Raw genomic sequence first — 25895 nt, forward strand, 5'->3', positions numbered from 1 at the left:
GTTGTGTCTTCTCAGACTCCGTTTTCGGTATAAGTGTAATGTAGGCTTCCTTCCACGACTCTGGCGCTTTTTTCCCCTCCAAAATTTCATTACAAACCTCCTTCAGTGGCTGAATTAACCAATCTTTCAAAGATCTATAATATTTTGAGATTAAGCCATCCGGCCCTGGAGATTTACCCAACTGCATATTCTGAATGGCACCTTCTATCTCCTGTTCTGTGATTTTGTAATTCAGCATTATCTTATTTTCTTGAGAGATTTTTTGTAATCCATTTGTTTTTAAAAATTGGTCTATATCAAACTCTTTCTGTGGCCCTTGTGTATATAGCTCTTTAAAATACCTCTGGAAGCATTTTCTAATTTCCACTGGATTCTGAATGTTCTTTCCTTCCACTTCCAAATTAGTGATAGTATTAAGCTTTTGTCTTTTTTTCATTTGCCAAGCTAACAATTTTCCACATTTATTAGCAGATTCAAATGTCTTTTGTCTCATTTGTTTGATTTTCCATTCAATTTCCTGGTTCATCATCTTCATATATTGCACTTGGTATAACTTTATATCTCTCAGAATCTCTTGTGACTTTGGTTTCGCTCTTAGTTTCTTCTCACCCTCCTTTATTTTTTCCAGAATTTTATCTTTTTTCCATTTTGGGCTCTCTTCTTTATTGTATTCTGTTGGATCAGAAACCCCCTCATAACTGCTTTACTTGCGTCCCAGATTATTATTTTTTTCTTTTTAACATATACTTTTATTGTTCTGCTCTTTCTGTAAACCACTTTGGGGTTGTATTACAATAAAGCGTTATGTAGATTATTATTTTTAAAGTATTTTTTATGAAAGATTTCTTGGTTTACAAAAGTATGCACAACGTTTCTTTTTTCAGGTTACATTTTCTACAGATCAGTTTCATTTGTTATGTAGATATAGTGGTACCTCGGGTTAAGTACTTAATTCGTTCCGGAGGTCCGTTCTTAACCTGAAACTGTTCTTAACCTGAAGCACCACTTTAGCTAATGGGGCCTCCTGCTGCCGCTGCGCTGCCGGAGCACGATTTCTGTTCTCATCCTGAAGCAAAGTTCTTAACCCAAGGTAATATTTCTGGGTTAGCGGAGTCTGTAACCTGAATCGTATGTAACCTGAAGGGTATGTAATCCGAGGTACCACTGTATTGTGAAACCAGTCAATCAATTAAACAAACTCTGCTTTAAAGCAGAGAGCAAGTGCTTAATCCTTTCCCTGCCAGCTGTTTCCCCTTTTAAACCCAACCCCCTCAAACAGCTTTTCTCTCTGTAGGGGTAAAGATGCCATGAACCAGCCTTCCTTTACTCCTGATTGTCCACTTCTGGGTTCCACAGAAACTTGTGTAATGTGTAGTCTGGCCTTTGACACACAGAAAGGCTTGGGTAGTTATGAATGCCAAATCAACTAATCACCTTCACCTAGCAACTTTCAGTGGCTATAAACCAGGGGTCAGCAAACTTTATATTTTGGGGTGGGGGGGGGATGAATGAATTTCTATGCCCCACAAATAACCCAGAGATACATTTTAAATAAAAGCACACATTCTACTCATGTAAAAACACGCAGGCCGGATTGAGAAGGCAATTGGGCTGCATCTGGCCCCCGGGCCTTAATTTGCCTACCCATGCTATAAACCTCCCTATATTAATGGGTTCGCTCACTCGGGTTTTAGGCATGACCTGGTGTGTGTCTTAAATTGGCTTGTCCTGTTCCCCTGCTGTTTGTAAACTGCCCCACTGCCAACCCTCTTTTCCACACACACACACACTTACTTTATTCTGCTGTAGCCACTAGGCCTCACTCTTCTGCCTGTTCTGGCAAAGCCCTCACTCTTTCATCCTCCTCCTCACCAAACAGTCTTCTCTAGGATCCATTTCCAGCACCCCACCACCCACCTCCACACGGACTGATCCGGACTGGATGTAGTAGGGAGAAAGAAAAATGCCACTCCAGCACCGTTCCTATTCAAATCTATGCAAATGAATCCAGGCGGCCGGGTGGGGGGAGAGGGGGAGGGAGGGCTCTGGCTCTCCACTGGTGAGAAGTTGGGGGTTTGAGTCCAGATGCTGCAGGCGATGACTAACTCTGCATGGAACAAACAGGGTAAAAATAGTCAGAAACTGGGGATGTACCAGATGGTGCCAACTCCTGGGGAGACGGTGGGGAAGAGGAACTAGCAATGTTGACTCCCCCTCCCCTCCCTTCCACCCCATACTGGGCATCTGGAGGATGGGACATGATAAACCATTTTTACATTCCCAACTCCATTCTGCATCTATGGTTCCCCAACGCACCTTCTTCCTTTCCATTGCCAGGTTATTTCCCCACTCTGTCCTGATGCCAGTGTTTCCTGAATGCTTGCCTTCCTAACCTTGCACAGCTCCCCAGGTCCCCTTCCAACAGTACTGGCAGTTTCCTGCCTTGCCACTGGTGCTGCTCCCTATATCTCACTCAGCCGTGCATTTTCAGTAGTTTCAGTGTTTATGCATCGAACATACGTGCTCCTTTTCTTGCACGTGTTGCGCCATGAATCCATTTCTGATGATTGCTGTTGAAATCCAGGGCTGGTTGCATTTCACTGTGGTATATGCAAACAATTGAAAAGAGGTGTGTCGTCGCAATGCCATGCATTGTGAGAGTCACTGATGGCTTGGTGTCTGTGCAGTATACACAGTGTGGGTGGCGCTGTGGTCTAAACCACTGAGCCTCTTGGGCTTGCTGATCAGAAGGTTGGCGGTTCGAATCCATAGCTGTCAACCTTCCCTTTTTTTGCGGGAAATTCCCTTATTCCAGAGCCGTTTCCCGCTGCTTCCCGCTGCTATCCCGGATTGTTAGATATCCCGTAGACTGTCCCCGGGACAGGTGAGGCTGCTGATCCCTTATTTTTCAGGCTGCTGATCCCTTGTTTTCAAATCTGAAAGTTGACAGCTATGTTCAAATCCCCGCGACGGGGTGAGCTCCTGTTGCTCTGTCCCAGCTCCTGCCAACCAAGCAGTTCGAAAGTATGCCAGTGCAAGTAGATAAATAGGTACCGTTGTGGCAGGAAGGTTAACGGCGTTTCCGTGTGCTCTGGTTTCCGTCACGGTGTCCCATTGAGCCAGAAGCAGTTTAGCCATGCTGGCCACATGACCCTGAAAGCTGTGTGTAGACAAAGCTGGCTTCCTCAGCCTGAAAGCGAAACGAGGGCCACAACCCTATAGTCGCCTTTGACTGGACTTAACCGTCCAGGGGTCCTTTACCTTTACCTTTTTATAGTTGAGCCCTTAGCTCAAATATTCAGCTGAGAGCCATGGAGTGTTTACATCATCAAGCGATGAGATGAGATCTGGGGGTTTCCATGTGTTTTATTGTGCATTCATTATTTGGGCTCGTGAATGGATAGTTCCGTTGGTTAGAGCATGGTGCTGATATTGTGTCAAGAACATGTTGCAGAATATGCCCACAATTAAACACCATAGATTTTGACCTATAAAGCCCTAAATGGCTCAGGACTGCAATACTTCAAGGACCGCCGCTTTCCATATGAATCGACCCAGACCCTGAGATCATCTTCTGAGGTCCTCCTTTGTGTGCCTCTTCCTCGAGAGGTCCGGAGGGTGGCAACATGAGAACGGGGCCTTCTCTGCAGTGGCCCCCGTCTATGGAATGCTCTCCCTAGGGAAGTTTGTCTGGCGCCTTCATTATACACCTTTGGGTGCCAGGCAAAAACGTTCCTTTTTAACCAGGCCTTTGGCTGACCTAATCAACAACCTATACCCTTTAAAATGTGGCTATTTGGGGGGGGTATTATTGGATTACTGTATTGTTTTTGTTTTTATTTCATATATTATGACCTTTTGTGAAATGCCCTGAGACCTCCGGTTATAGGGCAGTAAAAAAGGTAAAGGGACCCCTGACCATTAGGTCCAGTCGTGACTGACTCTGGGGTTGCGGCGCTTATCTCGCTTTATTGGCCGAGGGAGCTGGCGTACAGCTTCCAGGTCATGTGTCCAGCATGACCAAGCCACTTCTGGCGAACCAGAGCAGCGCACGGAAACGCCGTTTACCTTCCCGCAGGAGCGGTACCTATTTATCTACTTGCACTTTGACGTGCTTTCGAACTGCTAGGTTGGCAGGAGCAGGGACAGAGCAATGGGAACTCACCCCGTCGCAGGGATTCGAACCGGCAACCTTCTGATCAGCAAGTCCTAGGCTCTGCGGTTTAACCCACAGTGCCACCCGCGTCCCCGACAGGGCAGTATATAAATTCAATAAACAACAACAATAATAACAGCCTGGAAGGGCCCCAAGCGGTGTGAATGCCAGACCAAAGGCTAAGGAGTAATGACTTGCCCGAGTAATTCTTTGGCTTAGGTGGCGGGTTCTTGAACTAAGATCTTCACCAGAACCAAAGTCACTCAGTAGGCATCTCTCCCTCCCTCCCTCCCTCTCTCTCTCTTGCAGACAGCAATTTTGTACTGGGCAATGCCCAAGTCCGTGGCGCCTTCCCTGTGGTCTACTGTTCCGATGGCTTCTGTGAACTGACCGGCTTCTCCCGGGCTGAGGTCATGCAGCGCTGCTGTGCATGCAGCTTCCTCTATGGACCTGACACCAGCGAACTCGTACGCAACCAGATCCGCAAGGCGCTGGACGAGCGCAAGGAATTTAAGGCGGAGCTCATCCTCTACAGGAAAAGCGGTGAGTCCTTTTCTCACAGATGGGGCTGCCCTGGTAAGGGCCTCGTGACTCTGTGGGGCGTAGTGGGGAGGTGTCTCTCGTATGTTGGAGTGTAGAAGGCTGAAGTCTGGCGCGGGTTGCTGGACTGGTCCTTTCACAGCAGCAAAGTGGAGCCTTGGGTGGGGGAGGATATAGAAAGCAGACCATCTTGCCCCATAGTGACTGCTCTGGCTGGCAACAGCTCTCCCATCATTGCCCTTTCTTTAGATTCCAGGATTGGAGCTCATTCATGCAAAGTACTGACCCCTGACCCCTTTCCCAATGTGATTTTTCCATCTGTCCTATATGTCCCGGCAGTTAGGGTTGTCATATGTCCTCTTTTTCCAGGACATGTCCTCTTTTTCCATGGGTATGTAAAATGAAATTTGTCATACCGATCCCTGGTTAAAAGTAGAAGTCGAATGTGTCCTTTTCCTCTCTCCCCCCCCCCTCTTCAAAATATGGCAACCCCACCTGGCGTGCACATTGCTCATTTGAAAAGTGTGCCAGGGAGGAAGCAATTGGAAGAGGAGAGAGTTTGGGGGGTTTGCATGTATGCGCATATGCATATGCATGCGCAAACATGAATGCTCCTTTGCAATTGTTTCTTTATGAACTCTGCATGCTGAGAGTTACCTCCTTCATACATAATGGTTTTTTTTAATGTACACTAAAGATGGTTTAAGTCAGGGGGTGGGGAACCAGGCTGATTGGAGTTGGAGTCCAGCAAAATCTGGAGGGCTGCAGGTTCCCCACCCCTATTTAAGAGCATACCTTACAATGTTCCACACACCTGTGTCAGGTTGGTCTTCAGGAGTAGGAGAGGCCCAGTTAGATGCAATCCAGGGTTGGGATATTGGACCAGGGGATGTGGGTGGCACTGTGGTCTAAACCACTGAGCCTCTTGGGCTTGCCAATCAGAAGGTCGGCAGTTTGAATCCCTGCGAGGGGGTGAGCTCCCGTTGCTTTGTCCCAGCTCCTGCCAACCTAGCAGTTTGAAAGCACACCGGTGCAAATAGATGAATAGATACTGCTCCAGCAGGAAGATAAACGGCGTTTCCGTGCACTCTGGTTTCCGTCACGGTGTCCTGTTGTGCCAGAAGCAGTTTAGTCATGCTGGCCACATGACCCGGAAGGGTGTCTGTGGACAAACGCCGGCTCCCTCGGTCTGAAAGCGAGATGAGTGTCACAACCCCATAGTTGCCATTGACTGGACTTAACCATCCAGGGGTCCTTTACCTTTACTTTTACCTATTGGACCAGGCATCCCAGTAATGGCAAGAAAGAGTAGGTGAGGCACAGACAGGCTGTTTAGCAGCTCTTCTCAAACCCTAAGGGCTCCAGAGGAAAAGAAGGTGAAAGGCAAGGCAAGGCAGTTGACCCATCTGTCCAAGTAGAGTCTCCTCTGTTCTGTAATCTAGACCAGGGGCTCCGAAGCTGAGGTGTGTTTTCATCCAGGTGGTCCATGGCACATCTGCGAAGAGCACTTACAATTTCAATTCTACAGGATTCAAACTATAATTCAATAAAATGCAATGCAGCCAAATACAATGATCAATAGAATACAATGAAAACCCACGCAGCATCTAGCACAGTGCATTACAATTGCTTAAACAGTTATTATCATCTGACAAACAAGACTGCTTGTCTCCTTAGGTGTCCCCTTCTGGTGTCTCCTGGATGTGGTGCCTATCAAGAATGAAAAGGGAGAAGTGGCTCTTTTTTTAGTCTCCCACAAAGACATCACAGAGACCAAGAGCAGAGCATCTGCGGACAACTGGAAGGAAGGAGGTGAGGAGACACACTGGCTAGGGAGAGCAGAGGTTGTCCCATGGGCAGGTCATTTTAGAGAGTGAAACTTGCCGATTTCTTCAGCCAGGGGTCTTAAAAATAAGTTGTTGGGTGAAGTCTCATATGCTCAGAGACTTTGAGCCTGTTTATTGGGGGATATAGGAAGTCCAGAGCACTTGTTCTTTAGATGTCCCTTTTATGAAGAGGCACTGCTGGTGAAGCTCGCTGACCTCCTGGAAAAGCAAAAATTAGACCTTTTCCTGTTAGGCAAAGATCATAAGACAACCCGGATGGCTGACAGATTCTGTGTACAGATCTGTAGGTGCAGACCATCCCTCGACTCAAACTAGCGCATTAAGAAAATCCCCAAACTCGGTTCCATGGGTCGCTCTGGGTCATCTCTCTGTGGTAGCTTATCTTAAAGTTTTAAGTGTCTATACGCTTATCGCATTTATAAATTTTTTATTTATTGTTGTACATTGTTTTAAATGTTTGCTTTCCTTCTGGGATTGTACCCCTAAGTGTGTTTTATAAGCTGGTCTCCGACCGTAATATAAAAATATATATAAAGTTGTTGGGTGTGAGGAATTCAAATCTGCGGTTATTTTTTTGTGACTGGACAACATTTAGTTTGGTAAGTCTTCGTTTGGTGAAGAAGCACACAAACTGCTTTTTAAAAACAATTTGTTACTGGTTTTTAAACAAATACAAGAAGCACTAAACCATAAATAGCAACACCCTAGTGGTCCCGGGCCCTAAGGAAGCTAGATTGGCTTCAACCAGAGGCAGGGCCTTTTCAACACTGGCTCCTGCCTGGTGGAACGCTCTGCCTCATGAGACCAGGGCCCGGCAGGATCTGATTTCTTTCCACAGGGCCTGTAAGACAGAGTTGTTCTGGCCTTTGGCTTGGAGCCAATTTGATTCCCTCCCTCTCTTTTTTTCTTTTCCTTTCCCTCCTGCGATGAGGCTACATTTTAATATTTTAATGTTTCATTATTTTAATGTTGTATTTTAATTTTGTTTTTAAGTTGTAATCATTCAACTTGTTTTTATTATTAATTGTAAGCCGCTCTGAGCCCGGCCTTGGCTGGGGAGGGCGGGGTATAAATAAAAATTATTATTATTATTATTATTAAACAACTTATCCAGCAGTACATCTTAATGATGTTTGCTTTATCCATTGTCTCTAGACATGCACTTACATGTTCAACGTATTACTTAATGTAACCGCTCCACTGAGAATATTGAGTGGTTGGTGTATTGATTTTGGTCATGAGTATAGTTAAAGAAAAGGGTCCATGTTTCTTGGAAGGTATCTCTATTCATTGTGCCTTCAATTGTCCTCCTGTGTCTGGTGAAACACTCAGACATTGCTGTATCCCAGATATTATTTTCCTATAGGTTCAGGGGTATTTCAGTCTGGCTCTTCTACTGCTGAGCTATTGCTAATCGTGTTGTGGTCAATAAGAAATAAACTGCATTTCGGAAACCACAGAATTTTAATTTTGCCTTCTGAAAATGTCAAGTAGTGCGAAATAACAATAACAACAACAAGTAAATAAAATAATATTAATATGTAATACAACTGCAAGTACTCTGCAATCATTTCAAATGATTTCTGTGCAGTTTGAGAAACATTTTGCTTACCAAGAAAAACGAAATTAAATTAATTTGACCCAAATATCTTTCGAATTCCCAAGACATGTTACAACTTTTTAGCACCCCTCATTTTTGGAATTCAAAAGCTGAAAAATTTAACACGCCCAAATTGGGCTATGCTGGGGTAGCTAACATGATGCCTTCAGAATGCTGCTGGACTACAAGCCCCATCATCCCTGACCATTGGCCATGCTGGTTGAAGCTGATGGGAGTTGTAGTCCATCGACATCAGGAGAGTACCACATCCCCAAGCCATGGTTGGACCAGAGAGGCCTGAGAGCTCTTAGAGATTGTGCAATGGAGAAAGGTCATATTTCAGTAGCTGGTAGAGAGAGGAAATCCTAGGGAAACTGCTGATGTGGGGAGTGTATCCCACACCATCCCCTATTTTTTTCTGTGCCTTTACATCTTTAGCAGGGCTTCGTGTGAGATAATTATAGCAGATTTCCTTCCTTCTGACTACCAAAATATGCTGCCATTTTTAGTCCGCAATTCTAAAAGTGAGAGGCAAGCATTCCTTGAACAGATGCTAAAGAAGGTGTGAATAAGGACAGGTAAGGAGGAGGAGGAGACAGACAGAGAAAATAAATTTTAAAATATTGCTCCAAATGACTTGCAACTTTACCAGTAGAACCCTCCACAAACACACACACACTGTAACAGAGTTAGCAACTCCCCCTCCCACACGGTCCCGGGCCTGGCTCCTGTGCCTTTAATAGCAGCATGACAGGCAGCGATTCAGCAGGTGAAGTTTGTTCCGCCCTGTGGAACGCCCTCCCATCAGATGTCAAAGAAATTAACAACTATCTGACGTTTAGAAGTCATCTGAAGGCAGCCCTGTTTAGGGAAGTTTTGTGAACTAAGCTGTTCAAAAACCAAGGTACGACTGTACTATTCTCCACGGCCCCCACCTGCAAGTTGCTGCTGTCCAGCCATGTTTCCTTTCAAAATGAAAAACATAGGTACGACTGTAATATTTATTCATACATACATACATACCTCACCCATCTGGCTGGGTTTCTCCAGCCACTCTGGGTGGCTCCCAACAGAATATTAAAAACACAATAAAATATCAAACATTAAAAACTTCCGTAAACAGGGCTGCCTTCAGATGTCTTCTAAAAGTCAGATAGTTGTTATTTCCTTGGCATCTGAAGGGAGGGCATTCCAAGGGTGGGTGCCACTACCGAGAAGGCCCTCTGCTTGGTTCCCTGTAACCTCACTTCTTGCAGGGAGGGAACCGCCAGAAGGCCCTCGGAGTGTCCTGGCTGAATGATGCTCCTTCAGGTATCCTGGGCCGAGGCCATTTAGGGCTTTAAAAATCAGCACCAACACTTTGAATTGTGCTCGGAAATGTACTGGGAGCCAATGTAGGTCTTTCAGGACTTCTTCTTCCCAAGCCACTCTAGGCGGCTCCCAACAGAACACTAAAAACCGAATAAAACTTCCAACATTATGATATATGGTCTCGGCCGCCGCTCCCAGTCACCAGTCTAGCTGCCACATTCTGGATTAGTTGTAGTTTCCAGGTCATCTTCAAAGGTAGCCCCACGTAGAGTGCATTGCAGTAGTCCAAGCAGGAGTTAACCAGAGCATGCACCACTCTGGCAAAACAATCCGGTCATTTTACAGAAGAGCCACACTTCAGAGACGTAGGTGGGCAGCAGGTCACAAGTGCATCTGCAAAATCCCATTTTTTGCAGGTACAGTAACAGCAATTACACATTTCCGTCTGCCCTACAGGTGCACAGAATCATGCAATTAACACAATCATGCAACTAACGCTGTATTTAACTTGATCCTTGGGCACACTTACCGGCAATGTCTTTCCCAACCTTGAGATACTGAGCATTGAACCTGGGACTCTTTTGTGTGTGTGCACACCCCTGAGCTTGTACAGAAACATTTAATTTTTCACTTAGGTCTCCCATTAACTTTACAGGCATTTGCTTTACTCTCTGTGAATTGTGCCCCTGGGTCTTGTGCGTGCAGGAAGAGGTGTTTTTTCTTCTTCTCCTACATTTGGAGATGCATGTCTAAAATACTGTGTTTATACTCCTTCAGAGCAGCAATGCCACACGGAGGATGGCATTACAGCCAATTAGTTCTGCTAGCTGGCAGAGTTACTCTGCTAAATGGAATTTCTGACAACTCCTTTGTGTGTGTGCAAGATTAGCATTGTTGCCTGTGCATTGTCGTGGCTAATGGGTAAAGAGGAGCGTATGCATGCCAGCGTAGAAGGAGGGTATAGACAGAAGACATACGGCAAGACATCCAGGCACACAGGAGAGATATTTCATCTGCCTTCAAAATCTGAGCAGGATTCTCACTGAATTCCATAGTGCTTAGAACTGAGCTATAGGATTGTCCTGTAAAGTATCTTATCATTATTAAGGACTTAGCATATCAGAGTGCTAAGGAATCAAAAGGTTTTGTGTCTCTTTTGCAGGAAATGCATCCTTTTCTGTGTGTGCGTGCACTCACACATATATATGCACACCCCTTGGTAATGTGATGTTAATGAGCAGATAAACATGAGTATGGTCATAGAATCATAGAACTGGAAGAGACTCCACGGGTCATCTAGTCCAACCCCATGCAATGCAGGAATCTCAACTAAAGCATCCATGACAGATGGCCACCCAACACCTGCTTAAAAACCTCCCAGGAAGGGGAGTCCACCACCTCTGGTGGGAGTCTGCTCCACTGCTGAACAGCTCTTACTGCCAGAAAGTTCTTCCTGATGTTTCTTTAGTCAGAATCTTCTTTCTCGCACGCAACTTGAAGGCGTTGTTTTGGGTCCTACCCTATAGAGCTAGAGAAAACAAGCTTGCTCTAATGTGTACATGTGTGTGTGTGTGCTCATGAACATGCTGAAAGCCTTGTCATCAAAACTTAAGGATCTACATATGCACAGGATTCACGAGAAATGAAGATCCACTCTAGGCAACAACAGAGAGGAATGTGTGGAATCACCCAGAAGTGCAGGTGTGTCTTTCAAAGTGTTGGTGCTGACCTTTAAAGCCCTAAACGGCCTTGGTCCTGTATACCTGAAGGAGCGTCTCCATCCCCATCGTTCAGCCCAGACACTGAGGTCCAGCTCCGAGGGCCTTCTGGCGGTTCCCTCACTGCGAGAAGTGAGGTTGCAAGGATCCAGGCAGAGGGCCTTCTCGGTAGTGGCGCCCGCCCTGTGGAACGCCCTCCCGTCAAGGAAATAAACAACTATCTGACTTTTAGAAGACATCTGAAGGCAGGCCTGTTTAGGGAAATTTTTAATGTATGGTGTTCTATTGTGTTTTTAATATTCTGTTGGGAGCTGCCCAGAGTGGCTGGGGAGGCCCGGCCAGATGGGCAGAGTATAAGTAATAAATTATTATTAATTGTTGTTATAACTATTATTATTATTATTATTATTATTATTATTATTATTATTATTATTTTCCGCTGGGCACATGCACACCTCAGAATTGCCCCTTCCATAAGAACGTAAAGGAGCATCTCTTGTCTTAACCCACCAAATGTCTGCCCTTGTCAGGTGGACGGCGACGTTACAGCCGAGCTGGGGCCAAAGGCTTCAATGCCAACCGTCGCCGGAGCCGGGCTGTGCTCTACCACCTCTCCGGGCATCTCCAGAAGCAGGGCAAAGGGAAGCGAAAGCTCCACAAGGTATGTTTACATGGGCAAGGGAACCTTTTTCAATTGCCTGGGCTGCCTGCGGTGCTTTGCTGTCCACTTACCGTGTGGCCTGGACTGTGTGGGTTTTGATGTGGGGGCAGCCGATATGGGAGACAGCCCTTCTTTGCGGGGCAAGTCACTGCCTATGGCCTCCCAGCCCTGTGATTTGGAGTGGTGACCGCTCTTGTCCTTCTCTCCCCCCCCCCCACTACTAGGGTGTCTTTGGGGAGAAGCCTGCTCTCCCCGAATACAAGGTGGCTGCAGCGCGCAAGTCTCCCTTCATACTGCTGCATTATGGGACCTTCAAGGCCGGATGGGATGGCCTGATTCTGCTGGCCACCCTGTACGTGGCTGTGACCGTGCCCTACAGCGTTTGCTTCAGCGGCACCAAAGATGAGGGGCTTCCGGAGGCTGCTCGGGCACCCCCCAGCATCTGTGATCTTTCGGTTGAGATCCTTTTTATCCTAGGTAAGGAGATCAGAATCAGACAAAAGACTGGGAAGAGGCCATTACTCACTGTTAGAACAAGCAGAAGGTTGTAGAATCAGAGAATCACAGAACTGTAGCCTTATTAGACTTTACCGACTGGTGGGGTCTGCGTTGCTCCCGGGAGGGAGGGAGGAAGTCAAATGACACCGAGGTTGATTCAGAGAAAGAGTTTATTCTGCTCTCCGGATAGCAGAAGGCATTTGCGTGGTCAGTCCACAGCAAGTCCAAAGAAAGAGAAATTTCATGCAGTATATATATCCTCCAGGCACCCTCTCCCCCCTTCTCCAGGAATCCAACCACGTCAGCTTATACATGCAAGTTGACATCACAGATGTTCCTGCTCTTTACTCTTAACCATAAAAGGGTTTTCCTCTTCCTGTACTTTTGACCATAAAAGGGTGTTCCTGTTCCGGCACTCTTATCTTGGGGTAAGAGGTCACCAACTCCTGGCACCATTCCCGGACTAAGTCTATGCGTCAGAGTGTGGTCTTAATGTAAGATAAGATAGACAGAGTGCCATCCCTCCTCCACTGGAACAGTCAAGGTCATACATTGCTGTCACGGACTAATAAAGGAGAGCGCTTTGTTTATACAGCTGGGTTCCTGTTATGCATTTGCTCAACAGCTCAAGTTAATGCATTTTAGAAATGCTCCCTTGGACAAGGAAAAATGCGGATTTTGGGGCCCGTTCCAGACTGACTACACAGTCAGGTTTTTAGGTGTGGGAAACCCATTCCTTCAGAACTGCAGAGTTGGAAGGGTCCCAAGGGTTATCTGGTCCAACCCTCTGCAATGCAGGAATCTCAGCTAAAACATCCATGACAGATGGCCACCGAACGTCTGCTTAAAAACCTCCAGTCAAGGGTCCCAGCTTCAGTTTCCAGCCTATCTGTCAAGGTTGCTTCACGGCCAAAGGAATGCATACAGCAGTTAGTTTACTCTTCGATGCCTTTTCTTTTTGAACTATTTTGTATTTTATTTTACAAGTATAAAATTATAACAATACAGCCATACACATCCACATTTAAAGAAATCTCTGGACTTCCCACCTTCCCCTCTGTTTGTCCTATTGTTAACCTTTTCAACTGCATATTTTTCAATAGTCCATGTTTTATATGGCTCAAATATCTCCATAACTCTTGCTACATTACAAGTGTTATTGCAATTCTGCTGAAGTTTTCATCTGCTTACAGTGGTCGCCAAGATAAATTATAAATTTCCCCCATTCTCTGTTAAAGTTTTGATCTTCTTGGTTCCTGAGCTTTCCGGTCAGTTTTGCCATTTCAGCATAATCCAACAGTTTAATTTGCCATTCTTCTCTAGTAAGGGCTTTATCTTCTTTCCATCTCTGGGCTAGTAGCATCCGTGCGGCTGTCGTCACGTACATACTCTTCATTGTCAAAGAATGAACACTTACCACAGTTTCCGCAGCTCTGAATACCCACACACACCAGTCTAGAGTTTAGGCAGCTATTCCCATGTCCATGATTCATGTAACACTTGCAGCAACTGAGGACCACTCCAGCAGTTTATGAACCTTCCCCCAATGGGCTGCGCACATGCCACCGGAGGCTATGCCCGCAGGGGAGCTGCCTCTGCTCTTCTCTCCTCCGTTCCCTTCTGGTTCTGGGAGACAGGGGTGCAGGAGAGGGTGAAGAAGCTCCTGGTTCCTACCCTTTCCTGGGAGGTGGAGCCAGAGCTCTCCCCAGTCAGTGTTAGGTAAGCACACCGTGGTTGACTGAGTAGCAGTATTTGCAAGATCTCCAGCCTCTCTTAATCCACAAGAAAAAGTTTACTGTGGTACCTTGGGTTACAGATGCTTCAGGTTACATACGCTTCAGGTTACAGACTCCACTAACCCAGAAATAGTACCTCAGGTTAAGAACTTTGCTTCAGGATGAGAACAGAAATCGTGCTCCGGCGGCGCAGCGGCAGCGGGAGGCCCCATTAGCTAAAGTGGTACCTCAGGTTAAGAACAGTTTCAGGTTAAGAACGGACCTCCGGAACGAATGAAGTTCTTAACCCAAGGTACCACTGTATTCACAATATGACCTGTTTCTGTATCCTGCTTGTGTGATTTGTTTTAACTTTTATACGGATATGGAGTTCCCTTTGTTTGTTAAAGCCTTGCTTTGCAAGGGACTTAATCCGCTCGCCTTTGCTGATGTCAGGACCCCTCTGCCAAGCTCAAGAAGCAAAATGGCTTTGTTCACATGTGTGTGTGCATGTAACAGATACCAGACTTTTGACAACAAAGAAGCAATGCGATATGCGGTGCCATGCTTGCCAGCTGCCAACCGTGGCTGATTTCTCCATTTGTTTATTTCGTAAAAGATATACACCGCTTGATTGGGGGGCGTGGGACACCCTCAAAGCAATTTACAGAAAACTAAAACTATATAATTATTACTTTTCAGTTCATTTCACTTTAAATTTGTATAACTCCTTTCTATAGTACTGTACACAAGGCAGTTTATAGCAACAAAATATACAGCGAAGAACACACACCTTATAATAATCTGATCCAATACTACAAAAAGTCATAATAAAACATAACTTTAAAATGGAACGATATATATCTTCTTCTTTCTTTTTTGGCAATCACTTGTAGCCAAGTAAGATTGTCTTCCATAAACACGGTCTTAACAGTGAGTCCGTGAGTGACTGTGGAGGCCAATTCTGGACCCACACGTCCTTCCACAGTGCAGACATTGATTTCCGGGCAGGAGCTGATCACGGTGAGGGTTTGCCAAGTGTGCCTTCCTCTTAGCGCATGTCTCCCTTGCGTCCTGAGTTTAAGTGTCTTCAAAGCCCATGACACCTTTGGTAGAGGCTGTTCTCCAACTGGAGCGCTCGCAGGCCAGTGTTTCCCAGTTGTCAGTGTTTATACTACATTTTTTAAGATTTGCCTTGAAAGAGTCTTTAAACCTCTTGTTGACCACCAGCATTACACTTTCCATTTTTAAATTCGGAATAGAGTAGTTGCTCTGGAAGACAATAATCAGGCATCTGCAACAGTCTATTAGAATATAATAGTATGCAATAAAATTAACTCTCAGAACATCAGCAAATAATAAACAGAAATTCACACTTAACGATTACAATAAATAATTACTAAACTATGATCGATAAAAATAACGGCAAAAATTGCCTGAAATACCACAATACATACAAAACCATGTAAAAGGATCAAATTGAGAAACAAAGACACAAAACTTATAAAACTATTTTTTTAAAAAATCCTAGCAAGTAAAACAAACTACAGTGGTACCTCGGGTTACAGACGCTTCAGGTTACAGACGCTGCTAACCCAGAAATGTTACCTCGGGTTAAGAACTTTGCTTCAGGATGAGAACAGAAATTGTGCGGCAGCAGCAGGAGGCCCCATTAGCTAAAGTGGTACCTCAGGTTAAGAACAGTTTCAGGTTAAGAACAGACCTCCAGAACGAATTAAGTTCTTAACCCGAGGTACCACTGTTTTTAATACGTTATAAACTGAAACCCACAATAAACTGAAAAGCACACCAGGATTCTAGATATCTGGGAAGGCTTGCCTAAACAAAAATGCCTTTAGCAGGCACAAGTAATAATACAGTGAAGGCCCCTGCTTGATCTCAATGTGCAGGCAGTTCCAAAGTTTAAGCGCTGCCACACTACCTCCTAGTGCTTACGTGCAAAGGTGTAAAAGTTTCCCTCCCTCCTCTATAACAACATCAGACAGATTCCACCTTGCAAACTGCCTCCTCAACCAGCAGGCGCCTTTTATAGCTCACATTACCTCACGTTACCTCAGTTCAGTAATTTCCAACAGACATTGTCTTCACATTCATTTCTGAGTCATCAAATGATAGGTCAATTGATAGAGAATGCACACACACACAAACGAACACACGATACAACACTTTAGTGTGCAGACATTAATTGCTCCCATTTATCAGGTGAAGCAGTTAAGGCAGAGCCACCTCCTTTACGATTCATGGCGCCTTTCAGCCCAGACCCTCCGCTCCTATGCCTTCCTCAGCGTTTGAGCTGGAAGTATGGGAATGTTCAGGGTGGCAGGAGAGGATATATTGTTTATTAATATCCTTCCTAACTTGCGTTAGCAAGTTTCTTTACTTAGCAGAGTTTACATTCCCCTTTTTACATGCACAGCAGATAGCTGGTTGCAGGCTCGTGTGAGCTTCTCACTAATATACAATTCAGTCTGTCTCAGATTGAATTGTACACTCCTGGTAAGTTCCCTTGAATCCCTCTTAAAAGAATAAAGACACCAGAGTCTTATTGATAAGTAACAAAAGGAAGGTTTACTCACGATCAGGCAGAGCACAATGTGATCCCTGAAGGCAGACTTAGTTGCAAATATGTACATGTGGATCTACCCCATAGGGAGGAATGATCTCAGTGCTTTGGCTAGCTCGTAGCTAGCAGAGCAGTCCTAGCTAGAAGCTGGTCAAATGAAGAATAAGAGTGAGGTGTGCTGTGTGACTTGTCCTTTTGTTACTTGGGCAGGTTAGGTCATGCCCACCTTCTATCACATGCAAAAGGAAGGATGCTCCAGCCAGGAGGAACAGGAACAGGAAGTTTTGACTGGCTGGACCAAACATTCCCTTGCATGTCTTCTCTAGCGTTACAAGGAATGTTGTACTTGACTGCTCCCAGTGGATTACATCCCACAGAAAGGAGGCAGCCAATCCCGATTAAAGCTGTGTTTCTTTCTTTATTTCCATTTAGCTTCACCGCAAACCATAGTCTAGCTCAGCGGTGATGGGGAAACTACGGCTAGCCCTTCACATGCCCTGCTTGACTCCAACACCCATCAGCCCCAGCCAACATGGCCAACGGTCAGGAATTATGGGAAATGTAGTCCAACAGCAACCACTGGTGCAACTGCTGCGGACTTGCTCCTTAACATTTCTGCCCTTCCTTTCCAGATATCGTGCTGAATTTCCGCACCACCTTTGTGAGCAAGTCAGGGCAGGTGGTATTTGACCCTCATGCCATTTTCCTGCATTACCTGACCCGCTGGTTTGTACTGGACCTCATAGCAGCACTGCCGTTCGACCTCCTCTATGCTTTCAAGGTCAATGTGGTGAGTTTTTGGTGAGGCACTGTGTTACAGGATGCAAAAAAAGGGCTGAAGTCTGCAGCTGCCTGTAAATCTCCCGCTGGTGCCATTTTGCTGGGCAAAGCTGGCATTATAACCTAGTTGGGTTTGGGGTTTTCTCCTACATCACTCCCTGAGACTTGTCTCTCTCCCTCTCCCTCTTCCTCAACATTTAATTTAAAGGTAAAGGGTAAAGGGACCCCTGACCATTAGGTCCAGTCGTGACCAACTCTGGGGTTGCGGCGCTCATCTCGCTTTATTGGCCGAGGGAGCCAGCATACAGCTTCCGGGTCATGTGGCCAGCATTACTAAGCCACTTCTGGCGAACCAGAGCAGCACACGGAATTGCCGTTTACCTTCCCGCCGGAGCGGTACCTATTTATCTACTTGCACTTTGATGTGCTTTCGAACTGCTAGGTTGGCAGGAGCAGGGACTGAGCAACAGGAGCTCACCCCGTCATGGGGATTTGAACCACCGACCTTCTGATCGGCAAGTCCTAGGCTCTGTGGTTTAACCCACAGTGCCACCCGCATCCTAACATTTAATTTACATGTAAGCAAAAACAAAACCTAAACGCTGGAATATGTTTCTGCAGCAAAGCCATGCCTTCCGTCCCTATGGATTACAAAGAACCGTGATTCATCAGGCATGAGAGAAATCTACTCTGTATATGCTCAGAGGTGCTCTTCACCCCAGGCGTGAATTAAAATAGCCCACGCTAATGCATCATACGGTTGATTCAAGTTATCAACATTGTCTGAAACACACTTCAGGGCCCAGTGAGGTCTAATAATCACTAGCATCTGGGCTTAAACAGTTTGGAAAAGCTGGCATGTCCTTCCAAGCTGGGCAATGGCCCGATGGGATTGGTAGAGTCACCTCTGTGGCGATGTACGGCCTCCTTAGCGGGAGACATTAATGCAACGATAAATAGAAACCAGCTTGCTGAAGATTCTTAGGTGATTGCCCAGACATGATGTTAAAAACATGAATACTGTACACTGAATGCACCTGTTTTTTGTTTTTCAAACCATAACAGCTTCAGCGCTGTGTGTGTGGGAGGACAAGCAGGACTGCAAATATTGTATGTGGGGAGGCAAGTTTCCTTTCCCCCCACCCCCTCCATGGTGCGGTTCTGCTTAAAACCCCTCCCCACTTCAAAACTGCTGTTAGCTCTAAGCCAGAAGCTTCCCTTAGCTCCTATGTAACTCTTCACTCTTAAACAAAGGCCGCTTCCCCTTTGCTAGGGGACTGTCCTGGTACCTGGGCTCCAACCCAGTTTTGAGCTCTACCCACCCAGCCACAAGCCCCCCCCCCCCATTTTTCAGATGACCTCCCAGTTTGTGGCAGGCCTATATCCAGAAATGTGATGATGAGACGGCCACTTGGGCTGTTGGCTGGCGTCTTGGCGGAAACGGCAAAAACCTAAAACTAAACGTGATGCACTTTAAAGCTGTTTAGCTAATTAAGCTAATTCATTAGTAGACCTGGCATATATTTTATTGTTATCCTTTTCCTTACTCTTCCCCCCCCCCCAAAAAAGTCATGCTTTAAATTTTAGGAGGAAAGATAATAAACTTACATACCCTCCAACATTTTTTTCAATGCAAATAGGGACATCCCATTCCATAATGATAATTTTACTGTTTATACCCCACACGCCTGACTGGGTTGCCCCAGCCACTCTGGGCAGCTTCCAACATATATAAAAACATAATAAAACATTAAACATTTCTTTAAAAAATTCTCTGTACAGCTTGGGGGTCGGATAACTCCATACCCTCCAACATTTCTCCAATGGAAATAGGGACGTCCTAAGGAAAAGCGGGACATTCCGGGATCAAATCAGAAACAGAGATGGCTTCTCTAAATTAGGGACATCCCTGGAAAACAGGGACACTTGGAAGGTCCGAACTTACATTTAATTCAGAGGGAGATGCATTCTGAAGGGGCAAGCTCACCCCCCCCCCACATCTGCTTGAAGCCCCATTCTTGAGGATCCCTTCTTCCATCACCAGGAGCGCCAACCTGCCCCCACAGCCGTGGGTGCCTGGGGTCATGCATGCCACGCAGCGTGCTTTGCCCTGGCACCAAAATTTTTGGGTGCTTGTTCCCTTGATGGAAAATGTTGTGGGTGCTCGGGCACCCAGGGCCCCAGGTGGTTGGCACCTATGCCCATCACACCCCGCCCCACAACTTCCCCTCCGTCGGCCCCCCAGGACCTCCTCTTCTTCCGTGGTTCGATTCCCACCCCGGCCCTCCACATTGCAGCTCCCCTCCGCGCCCGAGGGGCCAATGCAAGTTGACGCAACTTCTCTCTCTCTCTCTCTCTCTCCCCTTCCCATCCCACTCAGTACTTCGGAGCTCATCTGCTCAAGACGGTGAGGCTCCTGCGCCTGCTGCGGCTGCTGCCCAACCTGGACCGGTACTCGCAATACAGCGCCGTGGTGCTGACCCTCCTCATGACCGTCTTTGCGCTCCTGGCGCACTGGGTCGCCTGCGTCTGGTACTTCATCGGGCAGCGCGAAGTCGAGAGCAGCCCCTCTCAGCTGCCGGGGATCGGTGAGTGGTTGTTTTTTCTTTTGGTCTTTGCTCTTCCCGCCACATAAGCAAGCATTGGGGGCGTGCACACGTGTGTGTGCATGTGCGTGCGTGCACACGCGTGCATGCAAACCGATGCTGCAGGTGCCACATAAATAACAGTCCTGGCGCGCACGCTCGCTTTCACTTTGGGGGCGATGAGTTCTCCTATAATTACTGTTGTCTACCCGACTCCTGGGACTGCGTGACGGCAGGCTTAGCAAGCAACCGCTGCCTTTACCTTGCCAAATCTTCTGGGACTCGGATCCTGACAATCAGCGGGCGGAGCCTCGGTGCTCAAAAGGTGGCGCTTATTGCCACTTGGCGCATAGACAGGAGATCTCTCCCAAGCCCCTCGCTTACTGGATCTCGTGGGATTTACTGACACAGACGCACACCTTTCTCCCCCACCCCCCCTTTTTTTAAAAAAAGCAAGCAATATTTCCCCCCCTTGATAACTGCAGCTGGCGCAACTGATGTCGGCGGGGTTGTTCCCTCCCGCAAGAGAGGGAAAGGGGATGTTGATGCATTTTTGTGGAGCTTGCCTGAAGATCCCAACTTCTCCTGGCACTTTGGAAAAAACCAAAGCGAGTGAAAGGAAACAGTCCCTGCCTCTCCGCTGCCCAGTTTTCGTTTGCAGAGATAATGATGGGCAGAGATGAGCAGGGATCTCGTGCCCCCACCACGTGTTTTTAAATGAACGAGATGCTAGCCAGGAAGTAAGCCCAATTGAATTCACTGGGGGCTTACTTCAGAGTAAACACAGGTAGGATTGCAGTGGACAGGCTGCAGGGTGGGAAGTGGGGTGCTCCTCCAAGATACACCCCCCCCCGTTTAGACATGTAGGACAAACCCCAGGAAATGATTGTGCTGTATTCTTCTGGGAGTCCCAAACAGTTTTGAAGTAAGAGTGAAACTGGCTTAGGGGAAGCCACACCAAAACGCAGTGCAGTATTTCAGAAGAAACCAGTAGATCCGCCATGGATTCCAAGAATGGGTAAAAACGTCCTGAACCCCCAGTAAACAGGGAATGTAAAAGGTAATCCTGAGAGTAGCTGGGGGGTGGGGAGAATATGCCTTAAAACACACACAACCATAGGAATTCTGTGCCCAGAAAAACTGGTCTCTTCAACCTGTGTAGTCTGGGAGTCCTCAAGACCACCTCTGAGACCAGCTCAGGAAGGGAGACTGCTGGCAGCGAGGCGGCAGGTAAACCAGCAGAATCCCTAATCTGTCCAATAGCCCAACACTCTAGATTCCACCCCCAACTGGACCGAGAGCCTGGAGATAGAATCTCTATAGGTAAAGGTAAAGGGACCCCTGACCATTAGGTCTAGTCGTGACCGACTCTGGGGTTGCGGCGCTCATCTCGCTCTATAGGCCAAGGGAGCCGGCGTACAGCTTCCGGGTCATGTGGCCAGCATGACTAAGCCCCTTCTGGCGAACCAGAGCAGCGCATGGAAACGGCGTTTACCTTCCCGCCGGAGCGGTCCCTATTTATCTACTTGCACTTTGACGTGCTTTTGAACTGCTAGGTTGGCAGGAGCTGGGACCGAGCAACGGGAGTCCCCCCCGTCACGAGGATTCAAACCGCCGACCTTCTGATCAGCAAGTCCTAGGCTCTGTAGTTTAACCCACAGCGCCATAGACCACAGCAACTCCCCCTGCCCGACCCTCGAGTCTAGCCTGGTGCTGCACTGAGTACACAGGTGGGCACAGCTCACCTGTTCACCCACCCAGGTTTCCATGATACATGCCAGATCAGCCTCCTCATCCATAATCAGATCATGGATAAGAAAGATTTTATTCTGGGCCGACCAGGCATTCAACAGCAGCAGTCGCAGACCCGAGGGCTGGCCGATATGACAACCCTCTGATCTCCCCCCTGCCCCACAACAGTCCGGAGGGGGGAACTGGAAAGCCTTTTCCTGTGTAAGGTGCTTCTTCTGCCGGATCTGGGGCGACTCCTCCTTTCTGCTGCCTGAAGGTAGCATGCCATTGCTATCCTCGCAAGTACCGCACGCCTGCTGAATAAGCGCATGAGTGGGATGTGCTGAGACTATCTCTTCTCTGACCTCATTCACCCATGCCTTCAGCTCGAAAGCGGGCAGCCATGGGCGTAGCCAGGGGGCGGGTGGGTGGAGGGACAGCTGCCCCCGTAAATCAAGTTTTTTAAAAATACTTAATTAAAAGTAGAAATAATCAGAATGTTTGAAATTCAGATGCTTGCTGAGGTCACTTGGGTGGCGCTTTCTGTCGCAGGTAGCTCCATCCTATCTCTCCCCCCCCCCCAATATAAATCTTGGATACACCCATGAGGGCAGCCTTCACCTGTACAACTGTACACACAAGGGATTCAGCACAACCCCAGTGGTGCAAGCTTGTACACATGGCAATCTTCTGTTGCAGACCTTGGGCACAGACACGCAGGGCAAAAGGGGATGCCAGTCGCTTTCGTGCCCTGAGCTGCTGAGAGCCATTTGACTGTCCTGTATTGGAAACGACATCCCCTCTTCAGATGAGACCCTTCCTTCTGCTCACAGTTCCTTCCTTGTGGCAGGAAACAGGACTAAATGCCTTAGCTAAGGAGCCTCTGGGCAAAGATTCTGTGATTGTGAGGAGCGGTGGAGCCCTGTTGGTGCAGGTGGGAACTGGTGGCGCTGTGGTCTAAACCACTGAACCTCTTGGGCTTGCTGATCAGAAGGTGGGCTGTTCGAATCCCGGGTGAGCTCCTGTTGCTCTGTCCCAGCGCCTGTCAACCTAGCAGTTCGAAAGCACACCAGTACAAGTTGATAAATACGTACCGTGCAGTGGGAAGGTAAATGGTGTTTCCATGCGCTCTGGTTTCCGTCACGGTGTCCCATTGCACCAGAAGCGGTTTAGTCATGCTGGCCACCTGACCCAGAAAACTGTTTGTTGACAATCGCCGGCTCCCTTGGCCTGAAAGCCAGTCAGACTTAACCGTCCAGGGGTCCTTTACCATTTACCATGTTAGAAACTGGGATATAAAAGCTCCCCAATGGCTCCTGGGACCTGGGTTGCGGGCGCCAAATCAGAATGTCTAGTCGCCATGTCCTACACAAACTCTAACCACTACGCCACACTGCCTCTCACTGGGGTGAACCTTTCTGTTTGCAAAGTCACAGCTCCTGTGGCAGGCGGAGCTGCCAGCGAGGGGCATTGTCTCGCTCTGCCCATGTAACATTATTATTTTCCAAGTTCTGATGTTTTTATTTCTGGAAGGAAAAGCGCTTCCCTGTAAATGGCACAGGAGCGCTTGTGCAGTGTGTGTGTGTGTGTGTGTGAGAGAGAGAGAGAGAGAGAGAGAGAGAGAGAGAGAGAGAGAGAGAGATGCTACACCTTTTTCCAGATCCTTGGTTTCTTTGAAGGTTTTTGCGGCTAGCTTTCAGGGGGAAAGGATCTTTCTAATAACCTGCTTCCCCCCTTCCTCTTCCTCCCAGGGTGGCTGCAGGAGCTGGCCCGTCGCCTCGAGACGCCCTACTACTTGGCCCAGAGGAACAGCAGCGCTGAGGACGACTCCGCCAACGGGACCAGCCTGGCTCTGAACGGCAGCACGTGGGAGCTTTTAGGGGGCCCCTCGCTGAGAAGCGCTTATATCACCTCCCTGTACTTCGCCCTCAGCAGCTTAACCAGCGTGGGCTTTGGCAACGTGTCGGCAAACACCGACTCGGAGAAGATTTTCTCCATCTGCACCATGCTGGTGGGGGGTGAGTAAGGCCCTAAGCCTGGGGCGGCAGTGGGCTGGGAGTGAGGAGCATCGACAGGCTTTGTTTTGTTGTTTTATTAAAAAAAGAAAACAACAACACCACGTCATCCTGCTCTTCCTCCTCGTTTCCCTTTTCGTAGCTCCTGGGCAATCTGGTTATCATGACAACCACGGGGCAAGCACCTTCTATAAATACGGCTTTTAATTTGGTGCTGTCCCAAAAACCCAGCAGCAAGGCGGTACTGGTGTTTTGAGAACCTTCGCTTACGGCAGGAAGGTAGTTTCACGGCCCCAGTTCTTTAAAATGGTTGGTTCAATGCAGGCTTAATCTCTAGGTGTTGTCGGACTTCAACTCCCAGCAAGCCCCAGCCATCATGATCAATGGTCAGAGGTGATGGGAGTTGCGGTCCAACATCAGATCCCACCAACCCACTGTCCTTAGATGGAAGAAGGTAGGAAATAAACGAGAAGGGGGAAACGTGAGGATCTGCTGTTAGTATCCACTGTGGCCAACCATCAGAAGGGAGGATGCAGGTGGGCCCAAGCGTTTGGAATTTGTGGCATTCTTGGACAGGGACGGGAGTCATAGCTGTCAACCGTCCCTTAATTGGCGGGAAACTCCCTTATCCAAGCGCCGTGTCCCGCTGCTGTCCCTTATTGATGATGTCCCTTCAATTTCCCGGGTTTCAAAGGAAGCAGCTCCTCTCCCTCCCTCCCTGCCGGCCAGGGAGGAGGGAGGCTCCAACTGGGTTGCTTGGCTGCATTGCTCACCCAATAAGGAGTCTAAGAACGACTGGGGGGTGGAGCTTGCATGCCTTGTGCTGATCAAATCGGCCGCGTTGCCTGGGGACTCGCCTTTGCTCAGCGCTTCCCAGCGGAGTGGTGATGGTGGTTTCCTTGCTGCATCCCTTTTGCTGGGTTGCTGCGCTGTGGGAACCACCGCTTGAGGCTTCGTTTGGCTGCTGGCTGGGCTTTCTGCCTTTGGCTCAGAAGTTGAACATACCTGTGTTCAGAAAATCCCTTATTTTGGCTGCTGATCCCTTATTTTCAAATCTGTAAGTTGACAGCTATGACGGGAATGTCCACGAGCTTAGCCAAGGCCTGCTGCACTCATGCTTGCTGTCCTAGAAAACGAAAGCGGAAAGTTTCGGGATGCTGGCTTCTGCAGCCGGCAACTGTTTCTGTGCTTCTGTGGAGCAGTCACAAAATTAGGGAATACCGTCAGCTGCTGCTAAGTTAATGAACTGGAGGTGAAAAGCCAGTTCCGCCCCCATCCCCCACCGGAGGATTAAAAAGAGAGAGAAATACGTGGCACAGGGTCTCATCTATTTCTACAGCGGTTAATTTGAGATTGATAAGCTTGAATGGAAAACTCTGCCTATTGAGGCCTGCAAATGCAGCAGAATGAGCTTGGAGTGAGATGGGTTAACTTCTGAGGTGGTGGAATGGCCTGTATTACTTTACACTGCAGGTGGGTGGGTGGGTGAGATTGTGTTTTTAATGTTCCCTTATGTGAAAAGCACCAAAGCAAGTAGAAAACCAGTACAGTGGTGCTCCTTTTTTAAAATTACCTGCAGGGAATTTAATTACTTGCTGGGGGGGGGGCATTTCAAAAAAAGTGACCCACCACCTGCAGCCTGAAGAGGTACATTCTACTACCTCAGAATTCTGCAGCCTGCGTAGTAATTATTATTTATTTATACATACATACATACATGCATACCCGGCCCATCTGGCTGGGTTTCCCCAGCCACTCTGGGTGGCTCCCAGCAGAATATTAAAAACACCAGAAAACATCAAACATTAAAAACTTCCCAATACAGAGCTGCCTTCAGGTGTTTTCTAAAAGTCAGGTAGTTGCTTATTTCCTTGACATCTGATGGGAGGGTGTTCCACAAGCCGGGCCCCACCACCGAGGAGGCCCTCTGCCTGGTTCCCTAAAACCTCACTTCTTGCAATGAGGTAACTGCCAGAAGGCCCTTGGCGCTGGACCTCAGTGTCCGGGCTGAACAATTGGGGTGGAGACGCTCCTTCAGGTACACTGGGTCGAGGCTGTTTAGGGCTTTAAAGGTCAGCACCAACACTTTGAATTGTGCTCAGAAACGTACTGGGAGCCAGTGTACATAGGTTGCAGGTCAATGGATTTTTGTTC

At 47.5% G+C, this 25895-nt stretch overlaps 1 protein-coding gene and 1 long non-coding RNA gene across 2 annotated transcripts in view; both read left to right on the plus strand.

Moving 5' to 3' along the window:
• Nucleotides 1–25895, plus strand: part of LOC310755762 — a 1619227-nt gene that overhangs the window by 261336 nt on the left and 1331996 nt on the right. The gene's annotated exons all lie outside the window — the stretch shown is intronic.
• Nucleotides 1–25895, plus strand: part of KCNH3 (potassium voltage-gated channel subfamily H member 3) — a 73840-nt gene that overhangs the window by 35873 nt on the left and 12072 nt on the right. The window contains exons 2-8 of the mRNA XM_083598617.1: nucleotides 4466–4699; nucleotides 6374–6508; nucleotides 11703–11833; nucleotides 12058–12310; nucleotides 17263–17420; nucleotides 19791–19998; nucleotides 23478–23744. Of these exons, the coding sequence (XP_083454743.1) occupies nucleotides 4466–4699; nucleotides 6374–6508; nucleotides 11703–11833; nucleotides 12058–12310; nucleotides 17263–17420; nucleotides 19791–19998; nucleotides 23478–23744 (1386 nt within the window). The remainder of the gene's footprint in view (nucleotides 1–4465; nucleotides 4700–6373; nucleotides 6509–11702; nucleotides 11834–12057; nucleotides 12311–17262; nucleotides 17421–19790; nucleotides 19999–23477; nucleotides 23745–25895) is intronic.

Source organism: Podarcis filfolensis (assembly GCF_964270895.1).
Source record: "Podarcis filfolensis genome assembly, chromosome: 2".
Classification (NCBI taxonomy): domain Eukaryota; kingdom Metazoa; phylum Chordata; class Lepidosauria; order Squamata; family Lacertidae; genus Podarcis; species Podarcis filfolensis.